Source organism: Neospora caninum, chromosome Ia (assembly GCF_000208865.1).
Source record: "Neospora caninum Liverpool complete genome, chromosome Ia".
Classification (NCBI taxonomy): Eukaryota; Apicomplexa; class Conoidasida; order Eucoccidiorida; family Sarcocystidae; genus Neospora; species Neospora caninum.
The window spans coordinates 2,146,295-2,166,654 of record NC_018385.1 but is presented as its reverse complement, the minus strand read 5'-3'; the positions used below and the strand labels follow the sequence as shown (position 1 = coordinate 2,166,654).

Genomic DNA, 20,360 nt, shown 5'->3' with positions numbered 1-20,360 from the left:
TGCGAAAGCGTGTAAATGAAGCAGGTGGACAAGCCCTGAGGCCTCAAGGAACGTTTCGCGGCAACCCTCAGCAGTCTGCTCCCCATCCAGAGACCACTGGACGGCTATCTCGGAGCCGCTGACCGATGTCGCTGGACTGTTCGAGACTCGAAACGGTATTGCCTTAGCAGACAACCGCATTCGGTAGCGCTTGGATAGATGCTCCTGAGACAGCGCATCAAAACAGAGAAATGACTCAGCTTCTCTTTGGAAAGATTTTGTGGACAAAGGTCACCGCTTATTTCCTGTCTTGTGCAGGAGCGGCGCCCGCTTTCGCGCTACCGATTCGCTGGGGCTGAAAAACCGCCCGACCAGTTCAAGGTTGTGGAAAATGTCGCCGCACTTCCTACCCTCTCCTAACACTCAACATCCGCATTTTTATATATTTTCTCCGTGATCTGTTCCCATTTGCAGCAAAAACCGACCGGATATATTGCGGTCACTTCGACAGCTCGCAGGGAGGGCATTCGCCGCGCAAACATTGGCCGCGTGATGACTTGAGTAAAAGCCGTTCCAAAAATAAAGAAGCCGGTCTGGTTTCTCGTCGGTCTTTCCCTTTCTGAACACTCTGTTTTGTCAATAACCGCGGTTTTTTCGCGCTCCATGATTTCTTACGCGCATTTCCTGTCCGTTGTGTCACCGCCCGTCGCTCCAGAACTTTTATGCAGGCGCCGGCATGCCGTACAGACCACCTAGTAAGGAGACGGCCTTCTCACCGCCCCAAGCGCTTAGCCAATGAATCTCAAATCATCGGTGCGACGTCTGAGCGACAGTTTCATCTGGAGCTTCAGTTTCCACGACGAGGACACCGCTCTTTTCCTCAACCCCTACGCAAGCCTGGCCACTGGGGGCCCGTGTCCAACACCGTCACGATTGTACTCACGTTTCGGCTTTATCCCAGACTTGTGAGGTCCAAAGGGATTCGTTTTTTCGTAGAGGCTTTGTCCGGAATACACCGGGGGAAACTGTCCAGCGCAAGCTGAGCGGCAGTCTCTTCTCGTCATCGTCTCACGCCGCCCTGGGACAACGCCTACGAACTTTGGGGAGGCGGGGTTAAACCTGGAGCTCCGGTCCTGGGGGAAATCCAAATAGTGCAGAGGATCTCGCGAATGAGAAGGCGACGAAGTGCACCTTCTCGAAATCTTTCTCTGGAGTCTCGTTTCGGCTCGAAGGCCCGGCTCTGATGGTCAAGCTGACCGGCAGATTGTTTTGGCGCGCCAATAGCCTGTTCATCACGTTTCCCCGTTTATCCTTTTTCCGCTTCCACTCGACATATGTGCTCGACTGAGCAACTTTAGAGCATCTGTCTCGGTCCAGCGTCCCCCCCCTCCCTTCGGCCCTCGACCTACTGAGGAGTGCATTTGCCCCAGCAGCTGTTTATGAGCGGCGGGGTCCTGCCCACGATCGACCGCCATAGAGATTGACTCCGCCTCCCCCCCCCCGCACGGACATTCGCAGTCTCCTCGGGAATCCACACCGCCGCGGGAACGATGAAGAATGAGGGGAAAGCCACGTTCAGTTTTGGGAAACCCCGGGCGTCGCTCATCCTGCCCCGTGAGCAGGCGAGCGGCCAGCCGGAGCCCCCGATTCGATGGATGGCGGTCGACTTCGTTTGCTCCTCGGCCGCCGAGAAGCTGGATATAGGTGAGGAAGGCAGCGTTCGGAAGCCAGATTCCCCGTCGCGTGGGGGTGGGACATGCGTCCGCTCGTCCGCGTTCACGGGTTCCTCAAACGCCCATTCGTTCTCCTTCTTTGGCACGCGCCCGCGATGCTGGATGTGCTCGCACAGCGCGTTACACGCGGGGTGTCTGCCGCGCGCGCTCGACAGCGCGCAGCTCTCTGACGAAAAAAGGGCCACGACGGCAGTGGTCGCTCACAGCGCTGGACGCGGGCGGCGTTTGTGCACCCGAGCGTGGATCTTCTGTGCGTTTCCTGTCCAGATGTTCACGCGTTCGTCTTCACCCACGAAGGGGAATACATCGACTGCGTGTTCTACAAGAACCCAGTCCTTGCTGGAAAGGGCATCCGCCTCCAAGACACCACGCTGTATTTGGATCTCCTCACCCTGCCCGGCAGAGCAGGCTTCGTGGTCGTGACTCTCGCCGTCTATTCGGGTGGTACTTTGTTGGATCTTCGAGAATGCTCCACTGAAGTAAGTTTGTCGGAAATGCTGTGTAGAACCTTCCACTCGACGAGGGATCTAGAACAGCCAGGCTGGCCGCCTCCGGTGCCCCCGACGGCGGCGCGCGCGGGAGCTTGACCGTTTCCATCGCGGGGTGTATCTGCACTGAGAGGGCCGAGCGACGCGGTTAAGCCGCGGTCCTGGGCATAGGTGGTCAGGTGGGTCAACTCTGGATCGGAACTCGACGTTTCTGTGCTTCGCGTCCTGCAGGTTCGGGCCTACATTCCGAAGGATCCCTTGGCAGTGGCCAAGCCGGCTCCTGGGAAGTTCCCGTCGCCAGTGGACCACTGGGAGGCGCTTTTGGCCACGATGGACATCACCTCTCAAGTCATCGGCGCGTTTCCCGATGCCAAGGGGTTCCTAGACTGCCTTCTCGTCGAGGAGGACGGCAACTGGTTCCTGAAAGCCCTCATGAGACCCGTCGCGGCATTCACTCCCCAAGTGTTGATCGAATCTGCGCAGGTGATCACAGCGAGACGTCTTAACGGCGCTCGCCCCCTTCTGTGTGTAAACTGTCAGCGCGGCGTCGGGTTGTGGTCACTTTACTCAGATATACACAGCCCTGGATAAAGTCCGTGAACACCGACAGAGGAGGCACTCAGCCAATCCGCCTCGTTGGGTCTCCAGGCAAATCCTTCAGGGCTCGCCACCACGCGAGGCGTGGCTGGGGTGAGCAACTGTCCGACCAATCAGGCTGGTTTTTGGTCGTGTGTTTGTGCCGTACTGCTCAGAAAGCCGTCCTCAAGTATCGGTCGACTGTTGATCACGACGAGGAAACGTTCGCCCTTCCGCTAGGAGAGCTTCTGCAATCGGCCAAGGAAGGCAAGACGCCTCCGGCGCTGCTCCCCGCCAAGAGCTACGACGACCTCAGTTTGCAGGTACCTATCCGGACTATTTGTGAAGCGTCAAAGTAGAGTTTCGGAGCGTTGCCGCTGTGTCGCGAGATCTGCGTCTCCGTACATCAAGCAGACCCAGTGGGTCGGTTTTCACACAGAGTTCCGCAATCTCTTCATTCGTACCACCAACGCGCAGGTGTCCTCGTACCCGTCAGGAGCATGGTCAGGTCCGAGGAACGGAGTTACAGGCTTCGCTGCACTCTGTGTGCGTTGACATGCATTGCTCCCCAATCTTTCCATTCGAAGCTCCCCGTGTGGAACTTCGCATTGGGCGTGGAAGCGCTCTGACGGAACTCGACGGCAGCCGAAACGCCGGGAAGTCGTGGTTTCCCGCGAACCGCCAACTCTGGAGTTTCCTGTACTGTGGGCTTTCGTTTTCGTGTGGGAAGGGACTTGTGGCGATGCGGAGGCACCTGCCTGTCAAGATGGCAGATGACCTAAAGCGGCTGTGTGCGAGCGGGGGTGTTCCTAGGAACAGATGTCTCCGGGCACGTATGCGCAGTCTTGCCGCAGGGAGGGCCTTACCCGTTCGTGTCGCCGTCCCTCTCTTCTGTGAGTGCAGATGGGCGAGTTCGACCGCTTGAGTGGAGCCAGCGACTCGGAAGTTGCTTCAAGAGACAAAGGGCCAGAGGAGACGTCGTGGTCGGACAACAACGGGAAAGGCGGCAGGGGCGGAGATAGTGCGAATGCAGCCGGTCAGCATCCGTCGTGGGGTGAACCCGGTTACTCCGCGCGCTCGCCTCGGCCCGACGGCGAACAAACGGGGACTGGAGGCTGGCTTCGCCGGGGAGAAGACGCCGGTCTCGCCGAGCGTCGGAGCGTTCTAGAGGCACAGCGCCAGGGCATGCTGGATATCCTCGAGGAGTTCATGGAACCGTCAGAGATGGAGTAAGCGCCGGAGGAACCTTTCCTTTGGCAACGTGTGTCCACACGACTGGGGAACGGCTTTCGCGACGGCGCAGTGCATGTGAGACGGGAGAAACGTGGTCTAGGAACGTGTGCAGTGTGTTTTCGCCAGACATGAAACACGCTCCTTTCGACTGACGCCGTCAGTGATTTCATCGGCCACGCGATGCTTCCCGGCGTTTCGCTTGCCCTAGCTGAGTTCTCGGGTGTGCGATGTGTTTCCCTTGGGGACACGTTGCGCGTGCTCTTGCCTCTGCCTTTCTCTTCAGGGTAGCCTCGACAGAGGGAGAGGAGCAGAAGACGTTTGAGACGCCGAGACACTCCGCCAGAGGAGCCCGAGCTCCGCCGGCGAGGGCCCGTGGAGAAAGGGCCGCGCCTAAAGCGAGTGGCGCTCGCCTTCGCGACTCGCGAGAAAAAGAGGATAGCGAAAGTCCAGGCTGGAAGCGAGAAGTGGAAGAGCGACTGGGGCGACTGGAGCGCGGCCTCGCAGACGTGACCCGCGCTGTGCAACAGGTGGCCACAGGGACGAAGGAAATGAATGTTAAGATGCAAAAGTGGTTCGCTGTCACAGTGGCGCAGCTGGAAAAAATCCAGGTAGGCGGGGTGCATCGAGCGGGAGTTGTGTGAGGGGAGCCCAGGGGAGACGAGAGACGAGCTCGACGTGGGTTGATGTCCAACCATAGGTTTGAGCTCTCTCGCGACGCGCAAGATACTCACGTCCAGAAAAGCCTGTGCGTCGCCTTTTCCGTCCAGTGCTCCGGCTGCTTCGTGCCACGGTCCTCTTGTGTCGAAGCCGTCATACACCGAGTCTGGCCACCAGACCAATAGCGCGGTGAGGCCGTGAGCATTTCGCCTTTGCTGAGATTTTTCCCAAATGATTTGCGACTGCGACGCAGCGAGGAGGCGCAGGCGTCCCCGTCCCCGTGGGCGAATCGGAGCGAGACGAACCCGCTTCTCTACAGAATCTGCTGCAAGCGATGGACCTGGCTGTTCCCACCGCGCGGGAGTCTCAGGATTCCGTGCGGCATCAGCTCCGGGAAATCGACCAGCGCTTGACTCTTGGCGAGCGGAACCAGCAACACATTTCGCAAACCCTTTCCGAGGTAAGGGGGCGTCTGGGCCTTCCTCTGGTACCCAGTTCGCTGGTCCGCCGAGGCGCCTTTCTCCCTTTGCTGCCCTCTTCGCGCTTTCTGTCCTTTCCTTCGGCAACAGGCTCGTCCACCTCGTGCCACAGTGCACCGCTCCCACTTTTCTTCACCCTTCTTCCACTCCATTGTCGCTCAGCCCCGCGGGGTCTGCGGATGACACTTTTCTCTCGCAGTTTTCCGTGCGGGAAAAGGCACTGAGAGCCTTTCCGACTCGGCATGTCGCTGGATCAGCCTCCGCGCGCACGCTGCACAGACACCTCAGTTTCCCCCGCTGTCTGAGTGCGATGTGTGAACACTGCTCCAGCTGAAAATGCAACTCGCGGGAGTGGAACGGCGCCTAGGCAACGGGGTGCTCGGCAGCGCCGGCAACCAGCCGGCGGTCCCGCAAGTGAGTCAGTGACCCGTGCGTGGGAGCGGCGTGAACTGGAAGGGACCACGTTAGGATCGAGTTGCCTGCTTCGAGCCCTCTCGGCAGCACACACGCTAGCGCGTTCCGACCGCCCTTGGGACGCATCCCTGCCAGTTCTGGAAAGCCGAGGAACAGTGGGAGGGTGTGCGCTGTCTAGGTCGCTCTCTCGCCTCGCGGTATACACAAGGCAGAGACTTTATCGCTCCGTGATGGCGTGCGCGACTGGACAGCCCCGCACGAGAGCCGCTTGCGAATTGATTTTTGTCGGTGATGTGTTGCAGTTGGTGGTGGACGAGCTCGTCGTTGTCGACGACGGAGCGCCCTGGAACCAGCGCGCCGAGGAAGAGGACGGCGAAACGCGAGACGAAGCCACGGCGAAGTCGCATCGGAAAGGCGCCTCTCGCCGACGGCGTTGCTGCGACTGTCGCTGCGGCTGCTGCACGGGCAAGGGTGGAGCCGCGGCGCGGTCGACCAGAACCCCCTGTGCGTGCTCGACAGGACAGGAAGTGACCGGAGAGCCACTCTGCGCGGAAGGCCGAGATTTCGTCGACATGATGTCGAGGACGCAAACGGTTTTGAAGAACGTCGAAAAGATTGACCGCTACGGCGAAGAGCTGGGTGATCTTCTGCGCTGTCTTGCGAGCTGCACGGCTCCTGATGGGCTAAAGGGTCTGGACCCCATCGAGCGGAAACTCTATGCATTCGCTGGAACACCGAAAACTTTCGAAGCACTTCACACCTTTGAAACTGCTCTGGATCGATTGAGAGTGAAAGGCATAGGTTTGCTCGATTCTCCTCGGAAGTGTCTGTGAAGTCGGGCACACGCTGCGCATTCGTGTTGTCGGGTCCGATGCGTCTCACCTGAGTCGATGGATTGAGAAGGCCTGTGGCGACAACTGAGCAGTGTCAGTTCGCGCGTCGATTTTTTACTTTGTGGAAACACTTTGAAACAAAGAACTCTCTGACCCTTCGTAATTGTTTTTTGCGGAGTGACCACAACCCCTGGGATCGTGTCTCTCGGCGAAAGGCCGAATCTAATTTCAGGGTCTTGGAGGATACTACGTATCTGATGCAACGTTAAAACGGTTCTGTGTATTACATTTTATATTGCCTTTTATATGTTGTATTATACTCGTTTTACATCTCTTCTACGTGCATTTAATTGGTTCAAGGGGCTACACACTTCCACCCGGCAGAACGCACAAAAGAAGCCGCGCGTGAGGATGGCACAGGAAAATTTGCAAAGGTGAGAACACCTAACAGAGAGACACGCCCCTCTCGTTGAGGCGTGTACGAAAGTTGCGCGTTTGCTGGCACTAACGCTTGAGGGAGTTCTCTGGGTCCATCTCTGTTCAGCAAGAACATCGATCTGTAGGTGGGGACTACTGATATGCGGCGTTGAGCGTCCCGGCTAAACTTTGACTTGTTTCCCCGTGACGCCGACTGGGGTTCCACTTTCTCTTCCCCATGCACTGCTGCTCTTGAGGGGAGTCTCGTGAGCGTGAGCGCGCTTGACCGAGGAAGAGCTGAACCTATGCCTTGCTACACATACGCTGTGCTTCCCGGTCACGAGGTTGTGGCTTGTTTCTCTGTTTTTCGGTTCGACAAACGGAGAGGAAACACGCAGGTGAACCGATGTTCTTGCCGAGTTGTGTTCGGTCCGAACGTGGTCGTGGATTCGTATCGTAGATACCGACACAAATCTCACACTGGCGCAGGACTGCGAGCAAAGTTGGTCACGAACTTGTGTCCTTGGCGTCACCTGGCCTGCGTTATCGGCGCGTTAACTCCTGCGTCCCTCAGGGTGTAGTCGTGAGAAAACTCTTCGCTCTCAGAAGTAGGGTTCGCACCAAGTCACCACAGCACGAACGTTCTTTTCACAAGTACGAGCCATCCACAGACTGATCCACAAAAGTGTCGGGATGGACACTTTTAATTTCAGGCTCACCCCATCAGCGCTTCTCGCGATTTCACCGCAGAGAGACTCGTAACTTTGGGGCTTTCGAACCTGCTCCCAGGTGAAAAATAGTGAAGGCAAACACTCTAGGGCGGGAGCGCCTCAACACGCAGCCCGCCTTGGCTTTTTTAGAGCCGCGCCCTGCCTGCAGATTTATGGCACAAATCATCTTAAAACTTTTCTCGGCTCTCGAAACCGTCGACACCAGGCCTGGGTAAAAGGCACACGCGCCCCCCTCACCCCGCTGCCTCGTCTCACGTGTGTCTCCATCGGCTCGCCGCTAGATGAGCATGTCTTGTCTTTCGAAACGGAGGTGGAGACTGTTCGCTGGGAGCCTCCGGTCGAGCGCCGCCGAACCGCAGGACGAGCAGACTCTGTTTAGGGTTTCGCCTTGTCGTCTGCTCCGTCGCTGAAAAGGACGCGTCCAGGTGGATTGAACGCGTCTTGATCCTCGAGATCGAGGATGCTTGTCTGGAACTCAGGCACTGCGTAGTAGTCGTCCTTGGGGTCATACGACCTGTCGATTTTTGTCGACGCTAGGATTTCTATCGCAAAGTCCCCCAAGCCCAAATTGATCACCGCGAAGTCGTTCAAATAGTCCACTAGCGTGCGTCGGATTTCCAGCTGATTCCGCGGGGGCATGAACGCGCTCAGGCGCCACGCTGCGGTGAACAGTCTCTTCATACGCGGAATCATCTGGCGAGTGAACGCGCCGAGCTCGGGCAGGACCGTTTCTTCTTGCGTCAGAACGAAGCTGAGGATCGACAAAACCCTCGCCAACTGGGTATAGACTGCTTCGAAGACGCGCCGGACTTCGCCGCTTTGCCCACGGATCTCCTGAAGGGTCTTCCGCGGCCGGTCGGGCTCGTGTTGCGTCTCCCGCTCCAGCACCGCCTGGACTTCCAAAATGATGTTTCGGAGAGTGTCCAAGGCCTCAAACGTTTCGTCTGGAGCCAGGTAGGCTTCGAGATGCAAATATTTGCGCCGCACACGCCGCAGGCTCGAATTGGTGTCGAACAGACGTTTGTACAGAGGGGGCCGCTTCTCCGGCGGCACTTGACTGTAGGCGCGCAAAAAGTAAACCATGCCGTACCCAAAGATCCGCAAGTCATGCCTCACGCTGCTCATGTTGATGGGCGTCCGGACTACAAAGTGCTTCGCCTTCTTGTACGCTTCCGACGTGAGCACCTGCGATACCTGCTGCAAGACGCCGTTCTTCACGTCCTTCCCCACTTGGGTCGCAAAGCTCGAGAGCGCATCTAGGAACCTGTCGACCGCGTGGGAGGCGCCCGGCGACTCACTCGCGGGCGCCTCGTTCTCCCCGTTCGGCGCATCTGGCTTCCTCTTTGAATGCGGAGAGGAAGCTCGGAAAGCGGAGCCCAGGCGACTGAAGTTGCTCAGCTTCCCGGCCTCAGATGCCTGCCCACACGCCAAGGCAACAAGCGCCGCAACCGCAAGGACGCCGAGGCGCCTCAGCGTGTGCCGAGACGCGGCCATGTTTTGCACTTCAAAGAAGGGACGCGGTGGTAGAGCTCCGTTTCCCGGCAGAGTGTGCGTCACTCATCACGCCACCGTCGACTTTGGCACTGGAACGGCTAGACCGCCGACACCATCAAGCAGAAACGGACTCGCTTGGGAAACGGTTTCACGCAGAGGTCGAGTGGATGCTCAGCTGGAGAAATCGGAAACCGGCACGGCCGAGAGTTTGGAAGGTTTTGGTGCCTGCAAAAAGCCTGCAGGCGTGTGAATCGCTCCTACCGACTCAGCCTCCACGAGCCTCGCTTTTGCGCTGCCGCAGATGAAGAGAACGGCACGTAGACCCGAAAAGGCACGAAGAGGTTTTTAGAACTGAAGGTGCTATGCCCTCTGCAAGATATCCCCGTGCAGATTCCGATTGCCAAAGTTCGAAGGATACCGCGTCAACCGGTTTTTCCACGGAACCAACTGCAAACAAGGCCGACAGCGGGGCGCTCGAACGCTTGCTTTCCACACGAAACGAGCCTTTCACATCGAAAGAAGAAAGAGAAATGCTTCAACACCGTCGACAGGCCGCCTCGGTACCGTGGAACGAGGCCGACACTGCACGGCGTCCGCTGGAACTTCCCAGTGTTACTCGAGATTATAAAGCGCCTCCACGGCCGGTTCTTTGTCCGAAAACTTTGTTCACGGACTCGCCGGCCGAAAACCATGGCAGAGATAAAAATTATGGCTTCGCCAAAAAGAAGCACTTCCAAAGGCGGCTTGTCACCGTTTGGAGGGCCCGAAGCAGGGGTTACAAAGCAAACCAAATACCTCCCCCACAAAAAGGAAGATGCCTACCTGGCACGTGGAAGCAGTGCAGACGGTACCTCACGTTCCAACAGTCGAGTTTGCTCATCTGCTGTTTCTGTGTGGAGCTCTCTCGGTTCACTTTGCAGATGAGCGCGGCCCCCAAATGACGGCCTCATACGGGGCCCGAAACCAGCAACAGAGTGCGCTGCGTCGGGAGAAACCGGCCTTTGCCGACGAGCTATTTTTTGTCGGAAACCGCAAAACACCGGAGAAGTTCATCTGCAAGATCGCCTCCAGGCACCGTTTTCTGGCAGAGTCGTGCTCCGTCTCCAGGGTTTTGATTCAGGACCCTTGCTCGTGGTCTTGACGCTGGTATTCGCCGCATGCATAGAGCCTACCGAAACCCGTGGACCGTCTCAGCTTCGACGTCGCCGTCTCTCCTTGTCGATGCTTACTCTGCGCGGCTTTCTCTTGCCTGCATTCTCTTCTTGACGGAAAGACAGGGTGCCCTCTGGCCCCTTTCTTGGGTGTGCATGTCTGCTTGAACATTCAGATCGGAGTCTCTCTGGGGAGGAGAGAGGCGCGGGTCAAGTCTCGCTGCTCCGGCGGCGCGGGGCCCACCCCCTCTGTGTGCGGCGCGCGCGGCGAGCAGAGAGCGAGCGGGGAAGAAAACCCGTCTGTGTCAAGCGTTGCAAGGCTCTACCAGGCCAGTTGGGTGCCCAGTCTCGTGTCATTTCAAGACGCAGAAGTTGCAAGTTTTGGCGAAGCATTATGGGGCGATGAAGATACCGAGTCGGCGGAACGGGGCGACTCTGGCTGCACCATAGCAGCCGCGCGGAATTGTGCCGTGTTTGATGGCACACTGCAAAAATCAAGTGGATTTCCGTCTCTCGCACATTCCAGGCACGCGCGGGATTCGGGAGCGGGACATTTTACCCGCTGCCGTCTCCGCAAAAAAATTGAGCTCGTTTGGTGTTTTGCTCGCGGAGAGAGTGGTGCGCCAGAGGCCGTCGTGGAGATCTCGTTTTGACTGACCCCGTCTGCGAAGCAGAATGTCGAGGGAAACTCTGCTTTCTGCAAGAAACATGGTTGAGGGCACACCCGGGGGGGCCGTCCGTGCGGGCTTGGCCTCGTTCTCTCGCCCCAGTCCGGTGTCCCTGCATTTCCGACAGCCGCCTTTTGGGATCCGGAGAGGACTTCTTCTGTTGGCCCTTTTGGGGATCGCCCAACTTTTTCCCGTTGCTCGCTGGACAGAGTGGGGCAGCGAGGCTCCGGAACGGACAAGCTGCGCAGGCTCTTCAGGACTCAGGCCGGAAGAACCGCGATCTTTCGCCGCTCCTCATTTCGTAGGAGTCTCTGCAGCGCACAAGGCCATCAGCGAAGAAGCTGCCGCAGCTCTGGGGGTCCAGGCTCTGAATGGGATTTTGTCACAGCTGGGGCAGCTGGCCAAAGAAACGACTTCGGCCGTCCGACGCTCGGTCCACCGCAGCATCTCTGAAGCTCGACAGACCGACACGTTCAAGTCGCTGAAATACGCTGTAAGAGGGGGACCCGTGATGCCGGACGGCGTCATGGAGGCGGACTTGGCGGCCTTGGGCGAGGGCCTGACAAAGTACCTTGCTCGGGTAGATACGGTTCACCCGCGGGAAAGGACCACGGTTTTGCCGCACTTGCTGCAGAAGGACGCTGGTCTGATTCACGTAATGTTCAAATATGCAGGCCTGGACGGGTTTGAGGACGTCGACGTTGCCTTCAAACGCCTCAAAGGCTTTAAGAGAAGTTTCGAGGAGCTGTCAAAGATACCCGAAGGGGACCGTGCTTCAAGTGAAGACGCAGAAGATGAAGAAACGGACGAGGCTGGCGATGTGGACGCAGGAGGGAAAGGGGGCGAATCACCAGAGGCCGACGGCAAGCGCGCGAAGCGTAAGAACCGCGCGCGGGGGGTGAGAGCTCCCAGCGATGCAGCTCTGTTGGCGGAGGACGCCCTGAAGCTCTTTGAGGCAGAATTAAGCGCCCACCTCGCCTTCCTTACTGACGTCCTTTCTACCAGTCCCGAAGATGCGGAGATACTGAAGCGGTATACTCGCCGGATGCTTCCCCGGCTAAAGGAAGCATTCAAAGCAGCGTGGCATGCAGCTTCCACGACACTGCAAGACAAGGAACGCAGTTTTCATCTACGGTATTTGGCTGACTACTTGCGCGAGTTTGGGGCCCTCGATTCCCATCTCGGCACACTCAGCGAGATTATGCCGAGGTCACAGCCACCCTTCAACCCTGAAAACTACTATTATGGGACACCGTCCATCGTGCCCGGCGAGTGAACCGGAGGGAGGCAAATATGTACTTGTATAATATTCTTTCGGGTAGAAGAATGGGGGGCGGGCACAGGGCCCTTGGCTGCGGCAATCAGTATGGACATTTTCGCTGTTGCTGACTTTTTATTGCGAGGGCAACCGCCGTTGCGAAAGAGGGTTGAATTTTCAGCCTTAAGAGTCCTTGTGAAGAAGTTCGGCTATATCAACTGAGGCGCTCTCTTGGAACCGGGAACGTACGCTGTCATTCTCTGTTTCGTCACTGTGCCTCACGATTCCCGCTAGAAAGCGGAATCAGAGAGTGTCTGTCTGTCGCACGACACTGAAGATGGATATCGCGAGGTGCCGCTTGGTCTATCGAGCGATTTACGAAAAAGATTTGCAAGCCGACTCGACAGCTGTGTTTTTGTGTTCCTTCGGAGATCGCTGCTCTTTCCTCGCTCCCGATTGTCTGCCTAATTGAAGCAGAAGAGTAATTGTATTCTCAGGGAGTAGACGCTCGTCGCTGAGATCATCTGCCCCGTGTTCTCTTCGTTGATATACATGGCTTTTTGGTTTTGGTGTGCAAGGCTACACAAACGCTGTGTTCGTGGGAGATGTGCGTGCCTTACACGAGCTGAAGTGGGAGCAAACGTTGGGGTAATCCCCCGTGTAACGCCAGCACACAAAGACGGCATCTTTAGCTAAAACGTATCGACGGTAATTGAGGCTCAGAGTCGTAACTTGCCAGCGGATGCTAACAAGCTCGCACCTTGATGCAGCCGACGGTCACCAGAGAACCGCGTGGCGGAGCCCGCCAGTCGCTGCTTGGTTGTAACGAATCCGTATGCGTACAGACGCCTCAGATGCTACTCACTTCCAACCTTACGGCGTGTTCATGAGACGGGCACTGCCTGTGTTTTTAGGACGGGGACATAATCACTCCAGCAGCGCTTGACACACGCTGCTTGCTGTTACAGAAGGATGGTGAAACAGCGGGGGTTTGTGACCCTCGAGCATGTGAGTGCGCGCGCCTGTCAGCTCGGGAACCGGCTGATCGTCTAAGAACTGATATTAGAAGGAAAGCCAAACGTTTTAGAAAACTCCGAAATAGAAGAGCTACACCCGAATCGTCGCCCATAAAATCGACCCACAGACCACGTGGGAAAATCTTCTTGGTGTCGTACGTGAGATGCTGCCACGATACTAAACGCGTCACCCTTTTCCCAATTTTTCCCCATGAACTGGACGAGACGTCAACTGTTCGCTCTGTGGGAAACACATCTGCAAGAGAACGCCACGCGGCACTTCAGCGTGCATACTGCACTTGGAAAGTCAGCCCACGAGCTTCTTTCGACGAGGAACACGATACTCAAACTGTCGACCTATGAGAAGACAGAACCGAAAGTACTAGTGCAGTAAATTAAGGGACGCTCCCTCGATTCCCACAACAGTCGGCATTGAGGGTGGGAACAGAGATGCAGCAGATCTGTTCATCCCGCACCTGCGGCGGGTTTGCCTTTTCCCTCCCGTCGATGTGGCAACTCCGGCGGGCTGGGTGGTGAATACTCCATGCCCACTCCGGCGATTCCAACACCTGGAACATCCCCCCGCTCTCCCGATGTTTTTCGGCCCAGATGTACCGACTCGCGTTTAAGCACGTGGAGCAGCGTCTGCGCCGATTCCAGAATCTGGACACAGGAACAACAGGCAACGCTTTTCAACGGCAGATCAGAGCAAGCTCCAACGCCAGGAGAGTCCCGCCTCGGGGATACTTATAGGCTCCACGCTGACAGCCGGACCGCAGAACCTGGCACGGGAGCTCAAGACGGTGGTTCAGACTCAACTTTGACCAAAGTGCTCCGCATACACATGTACGGCCCGACGGCTCTGTTCCAGAAAATGCTTTGTGTGCGTGCAGGCCGCCAGTTCGCGCAGCATCCACGCGTCGATAGAGGGTCTCGAAAAACCTAAGGATCCAATACGCTTCAGCACATGCAGCCTAACCACCCGATCCAGCGGCTTGTGTAATGGGTGCAACGTCTTGACTCGCGCGAATACAAAACGCTGGGCTACAAAAGGACAGCCACGGAGAATCGACAAACCCTGCAGCCGAAGCTCCGGGTCTCGACCCGCAATTTCCAACGTAAAGACTGACCTTTGTGTACGCCGCTTCCGTCTCCGAGATGGTTTTGTCGTACTCGTTCCTGGCTTGGATCTTGCGCGTCAAACTCTCTGAAAGCAGAAGAACGACAGGACAAGGATCCGAACTGCTGCTGGGGAGGCAGTTCCAACCCGCGTCCATGAGGCACCCTAGTGGTTCCGTGTATCGAAGGAGGCCGTGGAATATCAGATTTCTCGTCTGCAACACAGAGTTATCTTGCAGGCATGGATAGGGCGAAACACGCAACTCCGGTTTTCCCGAAGCCACACAGCGTATCCAGCTCGCGCATCAGAGAACTCAAGCAGGCTCGGCCACACGCTTCTGAGTTCTCAAACGAAGAACTGACCATTCAACTTCTGAAGCCGGTCCTGCAGGAGCGCGATCTCCTTCTGCACTTTCGCTCTATCCTCCTCTTCCTGAGCAGCGTACAGAAACGTGACAGCTCGTTGCGTATTCAGATGCACTTCTTCAGTCGCCGGAATTGGGCAGTCTCGAGATGCCACGCCACAGTTCACTTTGCGGGACCACGACTAGAACCGAGGAAATCCAACTAGTTACGGCGGCTGATGTGCTCCGTCACGCAACGCAGCAGCTACAAGAGGCGTCCACTGACGTCGTACATTCATACATGCACGAATATGATTATATCCGTAAACACACTTTAAGCACCGTTGTTCCTATGCGATCACGGAACCAACAGGAGCATTGTCCGCACTTTGATGATCTGGCGGTTGACTTCTTCGCGTTTGCGGCGGAGGTCATCAATGCAGGCAACGAGCTCGTGATTGTAGTTGTGCAAATTGGAGTTTGTTGTGCTCGTCATTTTGGAAGCTGTTTGGCTTGTGTCCCCCTGACAAACCGCTGATCCTCTCTAAGAAACCGGAAATGTGAACGTGTCGAGCAAGGCTGATACCGGTTTTCCACGGACGTGTCGTCAATTCCTAGCCCGCCAGCTAAAGCAAAAAATTCTGTCCTGTCGTTCCTCAAACTTGGGCATCACCTATCTGCAGGAGAATGCCTTTAAACAAAAGGTGGGCCATTCATGAAGGAAAAAAGGGGCGGTTGCCTAAGATCGCAACCTGATACACAAGGTCAATCGTTGCTAGCTCTGGTAACCAGCCACGGTAGCGAGAGGCAAAACGGAACTGGAACTTGACCGGAAACGGGGATAGAAAGCTGGAAATAGCGGGTTAGACCAGAAATCGTTCCTAGGAGTGAACAAGACATCGTCGAAAGACATGCTATTTCATTGCTGTCGTTTCACCGACCTGAGGATTTCCGTCCGGGTAGTCCGACGTAAACGGACACGAACCTCGAGAAGACGGTCAAACACCTACAGGAAAAAGTCAGGTCCGTCACGTCTCAGCGGGCCACGCGATGAAGTCTCTCACATCCTTGACGCCTTTACAAGTGTCCACTGCTGAAAGATAATTTGAGAAGACAGCATATCATGAACTTGTTGCTGAATCCGGTAGCCTCTCGTTATTTAGAAGACATCCTTCACCCAGCCCTGCTCGACCTGGGGAGCTTGTCGCTCAGGTCTGGCCTTGCATGCACAGGGCGGAATTGGGGGGGAGGGCGGACGGCAGGGGGAGGGGGTTTGTGTGCCAGCAACGGCAGAATAGAGAAATCGCTCGCAATGACAAAAACTGGCGTGTGTCAAAGCACACTGAGAGTGATGTTTTTTGTGGTTAGGCTTCCAGCGAGGCGGATTCAGGGAGAGGATCTGTTTGTCGCCGTCTACATACGACAGGACACAACCAGTGCAGCCCACGAACCCGTTGCAGTTTCCGGCAGTTCCAGAGAGAGCGTAGCCGGCGAGTCCAGCACGACAGGCAAGCTGCAACTCCTGATAGTTCCCAGAGTGCCATCCGGTTAGATGCCTTTTAGGGCAAGTCCTGTTTTGGCCGTGTGCGTTTCTCATGAAATACTGCCATGTACAGAGCTAGCAGGGGCACGCTTGGTGTTTAGGGTAATTGTCACCACTGGGCAACACTTTGCTCCCGGCGGCGGCCCGAGAAACGCCTACTGGTTGCCTTCCAAGCCTCACAACTGCGTAGCGACGCTAGCCGACACCAGTACAACCACCTATCGCAAAATGAGTGTTACTCTGAAGGTGACATTTATGATTTCCATACACATCATCGTTACAGAACGCTGACTGCACCACTCCTCCAACAGGTACGCCCGGCGAGTCTGTAACAGTGCCGTGGCGCGCAGCTCGCGCCTGCATGGACACGATTTTAGCAGTAAGATATCGGACACAGGAGTGTGCTCGGATTTTGAGCGTTATCCCCAAGAGAACCGTATACTCGCCGATACAGTGCGACATCGGTGAAACAGCAGTGTCAGTCTGCATTGGCTGATAACCCACACCGGAGGAGCTGTGATGCTCTGCCCTCCTCATGGGCCTGGGAATCTCTGCTGTCCGGACGCGAGTCGCGTTCGGGGGACGCGCTCCATTCGGTCTGGCGCCGCCTCGAACATCGATAGTCGTTACTTTCCGATTTCATCTGCAAAGACCGATGGAAGAGGCGTCTCGAGTCTGCGTTGAGCACAAGTAGAAAACCGCCAGCGATGGGCGGAAATCTTGGCGTGCCGTTCCTCAGCGGAACTCAGAGCTTCATGAATGAATGTGCGGGAGACTCAAAACAGTTCGCCGCATAGCTGTAGTTTGGCCAAGATGGAAGAGTGCGGGGGAAAACAAAGGACGGGAACCGAACCGCAAGAAATTGAGGAAAAACCAATGCCAGACACCAAAGGTGCCGCATTGGACTCGGAGCTTCGCAGTGAACTTTTCTTCGGTAAAACTCGGCGTCTGTCACTCCTCCCCACAGGAGACCGCCGTGGACAAGCCTTTTTACTGCTATCTCTTATATGAAAAGCATCACCTTGCAGCAACATGCACCGTCTGTGGTTTCTACGGGGAATAACGCATTGCACAGGCTGCAGAAGATATTCCCTGTCAATACGGCAAATTACTTTTGTCCCTATCCAGAAGCCACTTGGTGCACTGCTTGATGCCGGGGAGCTGCAGAATCCACGACCCAAGCGGTGAAAGGCGAACGGCTGAGAGGACCTGAGGGAGGAAGGAGGAGAAGAGCTGGAACAGGCCGTAGAGCTGGAGAGGCAACCCGAACAGGGAATAACCAAATGCAATCAGAAAAACGCCAATGATGAAGGTCAAGGACGCGCGTCGCTTTTCCGGACGCAAGAAGAAAAACGCGAGCGTCTTCCGAATCCCCAAAAGCAACACCAGACCGAAGAGAAAAGCAACGTTCCCCAAAGTTAAAAGTGCCCTATCAAGAAGAAGAAAAATCCCAACTCCACCGAGACACAGACCAAGGCAGCAAAAGGCCACCCCGATCTTCTGATTGTCGTCGAGCATCCTCGAAGCCTCGCCTGTCCGACCGTCTGTACGAGGCAGAACTCTTAACGAGTTTTTTCTGCGAAATACACGATCTCCCCGCTCTTCTTCCCACTAAAATCACGTTAAGTGGGAGATCTAACCACAAGTTGCGGAAATTGATACGAATCCGTACAGAACGAAGGATACCTCAAAATAAATTTCCTGTAAGGATACCCCTTTGATGTTTATCTAGACAACGCTTGGGCCCACGGACCAGCAGTCCTTGCAACAGGATAACAAGAAACGACGCTTGCACTTCGACACGCTAGAAGCACAAACGCAGAGGCCTGCAGTGTTCCGGGGCCTTCACGCAAATATATGTTGCACTCAAGACATGCAAAAAATCAGCTACTACCAACATGCAAACCAATAAATCTCGTCTGGGACAGTCAGGGGTGGAAAAAATCGTGGTGTCTCCGCAGGCTCAGATGCTTGCGACGACTACACTTCAAGTCTCGATTCACTTTTGCTGACTTTCGTGGGTGCTCTCAGAAACAGCGAGGCCTTCTCCACTTGTTAACAACAGCGAGAATTACTGATGCGCGTCGGCGCCAAAACACGTATGGGTACTGTGAGCACGTGCAGTGGGACACTGCTGCAACTGGAAAGTTTTTCCACGCATGTTTCAGATGTGGTCTTTCCTCCACCAGACACTTGCTGCAGAGATGGACGATAACGCAGGGGCGGGCCTTTGACCATGAAAAGACCAAAAATCGATATCTCGAAGCGCTTAAATTCAAGGCGGCAGACACGGACTTGATTGAACGCGGTGGAGGTAGGAAAAAGGGGGGGAACATAAGCACCGCCCTTTTACAACCCGTATTGTTGGCCACGAGAGTGGCGAAGCAGGAAACAAGACTACCAGACGAGAAAAAAGAAAGAATATGTTAGATGCAGGTTTTGTTGAATGTACATAGAAAGGCGACTACGCGGCAGCGAGCTTGACGGCGGCTCGGATTGTGTGAGTGGCGGTGCCATGGTCACCAAACAAGGCGTGCCGACTTTTCGTAACAGGAGAGACATCGAAACTCACGGCGCATTCCAGGCAAACTTTAAAATGCGGGCGGAAAATTTCTTCCCCGAGTCGTGGCAGATCATGCATCGTGACACCACACAAGACTCAACAAAGCCGCGGATGGTGAGAAACAAGGAAAGAAGAAAGAATCTCTCAACGAGAGGGAACCCAACGGAGGACGGCCATCGTCACTTCAGTTGACGGCAGATCGGGCGGACCAGCTTGGCCACTGTGCCGTTCTCTGCGTTTATTTCCTGTTGTTTTTTGCCTTGCTTGTGTTTTCCTGCTTCCCCGTTGTGACTTGATAGAGTGTGTATCCGCTTTCCCAGCGAGCAGGAGTAAGCGTCAAATTGTCATGTCTTCTGGGTGTGAGAGGACACGGACTGCCCTCAGCTGTTGACGCTGACTGTAGTGACCAGCACGAATCCACCGCAGATTCATGCATTTCGTTCTCGGTGTAGTGCCTACGCTGTGCGGCCACAGTTTTCCTGTCTACGAGTAGTACGAGCGGAGGCAATAGGCGTTCGGCGTTGTGCACAAGGTTGCCTTCTCCCTGTTCCCTCGGGAATTGTTGTGCCGGCTGCTGCAACGATTAAGGAAAGTTCAGGTTTCGTATGTATCCCTGGTATGATTCAGCTGACAGCAGTCCTGCTCCGAGGGCCATTCGAACGGATCGTGTCGACTGCGAAACGGCAACTTGCACTGGCTTTAACAATCTACTACGACTTCTTCCACGCCAGGGTCTGGACGGCGGCGGTGGTTGTAACTAACTTGGCATAGAGGTGCACGCTATCAAAAGAAAAATGGTGTTCTTGCTATCGTCTCCAGTTACAAAATCTTTTTTTTTCGTCCTGCATGTTCGCTGTGCAGCACTGTTTAGCGGGGGGTACGGCGTAGCCACAATTGCGGCACACAAACGACGTGGTCCTGCAGTATGCGTCTCTCTGATTACCTGTTGACGCAAGGGTAGCCGATTTGGCAAGACTGTTATGTCAATGTCCACACATACAGGAACACGTGTCCGGCCTTCAGGAGTAACTAAACCTGCACAAGGCAAAAGCACTCGGTTCCTTAATGCATTGTACAGAGCAGTAAAGGCGGGAATTGTTGACTACCGTCAGTTGTTTACTTTCCTGCTCCAACGATGTCCCCACAGCTGCTGGGTGTCATTCACCCTCCAGTACGTGACTCGCCACACTGATAAGGACAGATCTCTTTTTGCTGAGGAAGTGCCTTTGCGTCTCTAGAGGGAAAACATGGTCACAGAGCAGCAAGAGAAGGACGTTCAGCATAGAGGGAACTCGGGGAAGAAGACAGGGGTGGTGAGAGCGCTGCTCCCCTAAGCTGAAGTGACAAACGTCGACCGGTCGCGCAACCGTGCCTCAGCTCTGAAGTAACTTCCACGTACGCTGAAACAACACCCTCTGCCAGCACACGAACGCTGCAGTCCGTTGCAGCTGAAATGTGCAGGCAACCTTTTTCCAAAGATTTTACTGTGACCAGGTAGCAAGCTCTCTGGCCTTGGCACATCCACTAGGTTAGCAAGACGCGATGTGTCTCGTTCACAACGCATTCACGAGCTTTTACGTCAGAAAGAAAGTGTATCTCTCAGCAATTACTTTAAGACGTTGATCACGTATGTACGGTAGGCTGCCAGCTCTACTTCCTTTTAG

The 20,360-nt window shown here is 55.7% G+C and overlaps 5 protein-coding genes across 5 annotated transcripts; 2 read left to right on the top strand and 3 right to left on the bottom strand.

Moving 5' to 3' along the window:
• Positions 1–1,529: 1,529 nt before the first annotated feature.
• Positions 1,530–6,392, top strand: NCLIV_002330 (conserved hypothetical protein; the record flags this gene model as incomplete). The annotated part of the gene is made up of 9 exons (XM_003879732.1): positions 1,530–1,683; positions 1,980–2,191; positions 2,432–2,683; positions 2,953–3,099; positions 3,680–4,005; positions 4,293–4,617; positions 4,920–5,126; positions 5,476–5,559; positions 5,862–6,392. The coding sequence occupies 9 exons, from the start codon at positions 1,530–1,532 to the stop codon at positions 6,390–6,392; spliced, it is 2,238 nt and encodes a 745-aa protein (XP_003879781.1).
• Positions 6,393–7,915: 1,523 nt separating this feature from the next.
• NCLIV_002320 (conserved hypothetical protein) lies at positions 7,916–9,034 on the bottom strand (the record flags this gene model as incomplete). The annotated part of the gene is made up of 1 exon (XM_003879731.1): positions 7,916–9,034. One exon carries the CDS (start codon positions 9,032–9,034, stop codon positions 7,916–7,918), a length of 1,119 nt encoding a protein of 372 aa, XP_003879780.1.
• Positions 9,035–10,893: 1,859 nt separating this feature from the next.
• NCLIV_002310 (conserved hypothetical protein) lies at positions 10,894–12,129 on the top strand (the record flags this gene model as incomplete). The annotated part of the gene is made up of 1 exon (XM_003879730.1): positions 10,894–12,129. The coding sequence occupies one exon, from the start codon at positions 10,894–10,896 to the stop codon at positions 12,127–12,129; it is 1,236 nt and encodes a 411-aa protein (XP_003879779.1).
• A 1,463-nt stretch (positions 12,130–13,592) lies between these two features.
• On the bottom strand, positions 13,593–15,086 carry NCLIV_002300 (conserved hypothetical protein; the record flags this gene model as incomplete). Its single annotated transcript, XM_003879729.1, has 4 exons — positions 13,593–13,790; positions 14,258–14,334; positions 14,610–14,679; positions 14,979–15,086. The coding sequence occupies 4 exons, from the start codon at positions 15,084–15,086 to the stop codon at positions 13,593–13,595; spliced, it is 453 nt and encodes a 150-aa protein (XP_003879778.1).
• A 2,142-nt stretch (positions 15,087–17,228) lies between these two features.
• NCLIV_002290 (hypothetical protein) lies at positions 17,229–17,651 on the bottom strand (the record flags this gene model as incomplete). Its single annotated transcript, XM_003879728.1, has 1 exon — positions 17,229–17,651. One exon carries the CDS (start codon positions 17,649–17,651, stop codon positions 17,229–17,231), a length of 423 nt encoding a protein of 140 aa, XP_003879777.1.
• Positions 17,652–20,360: the final 2,709 nt, after the last annotated feature.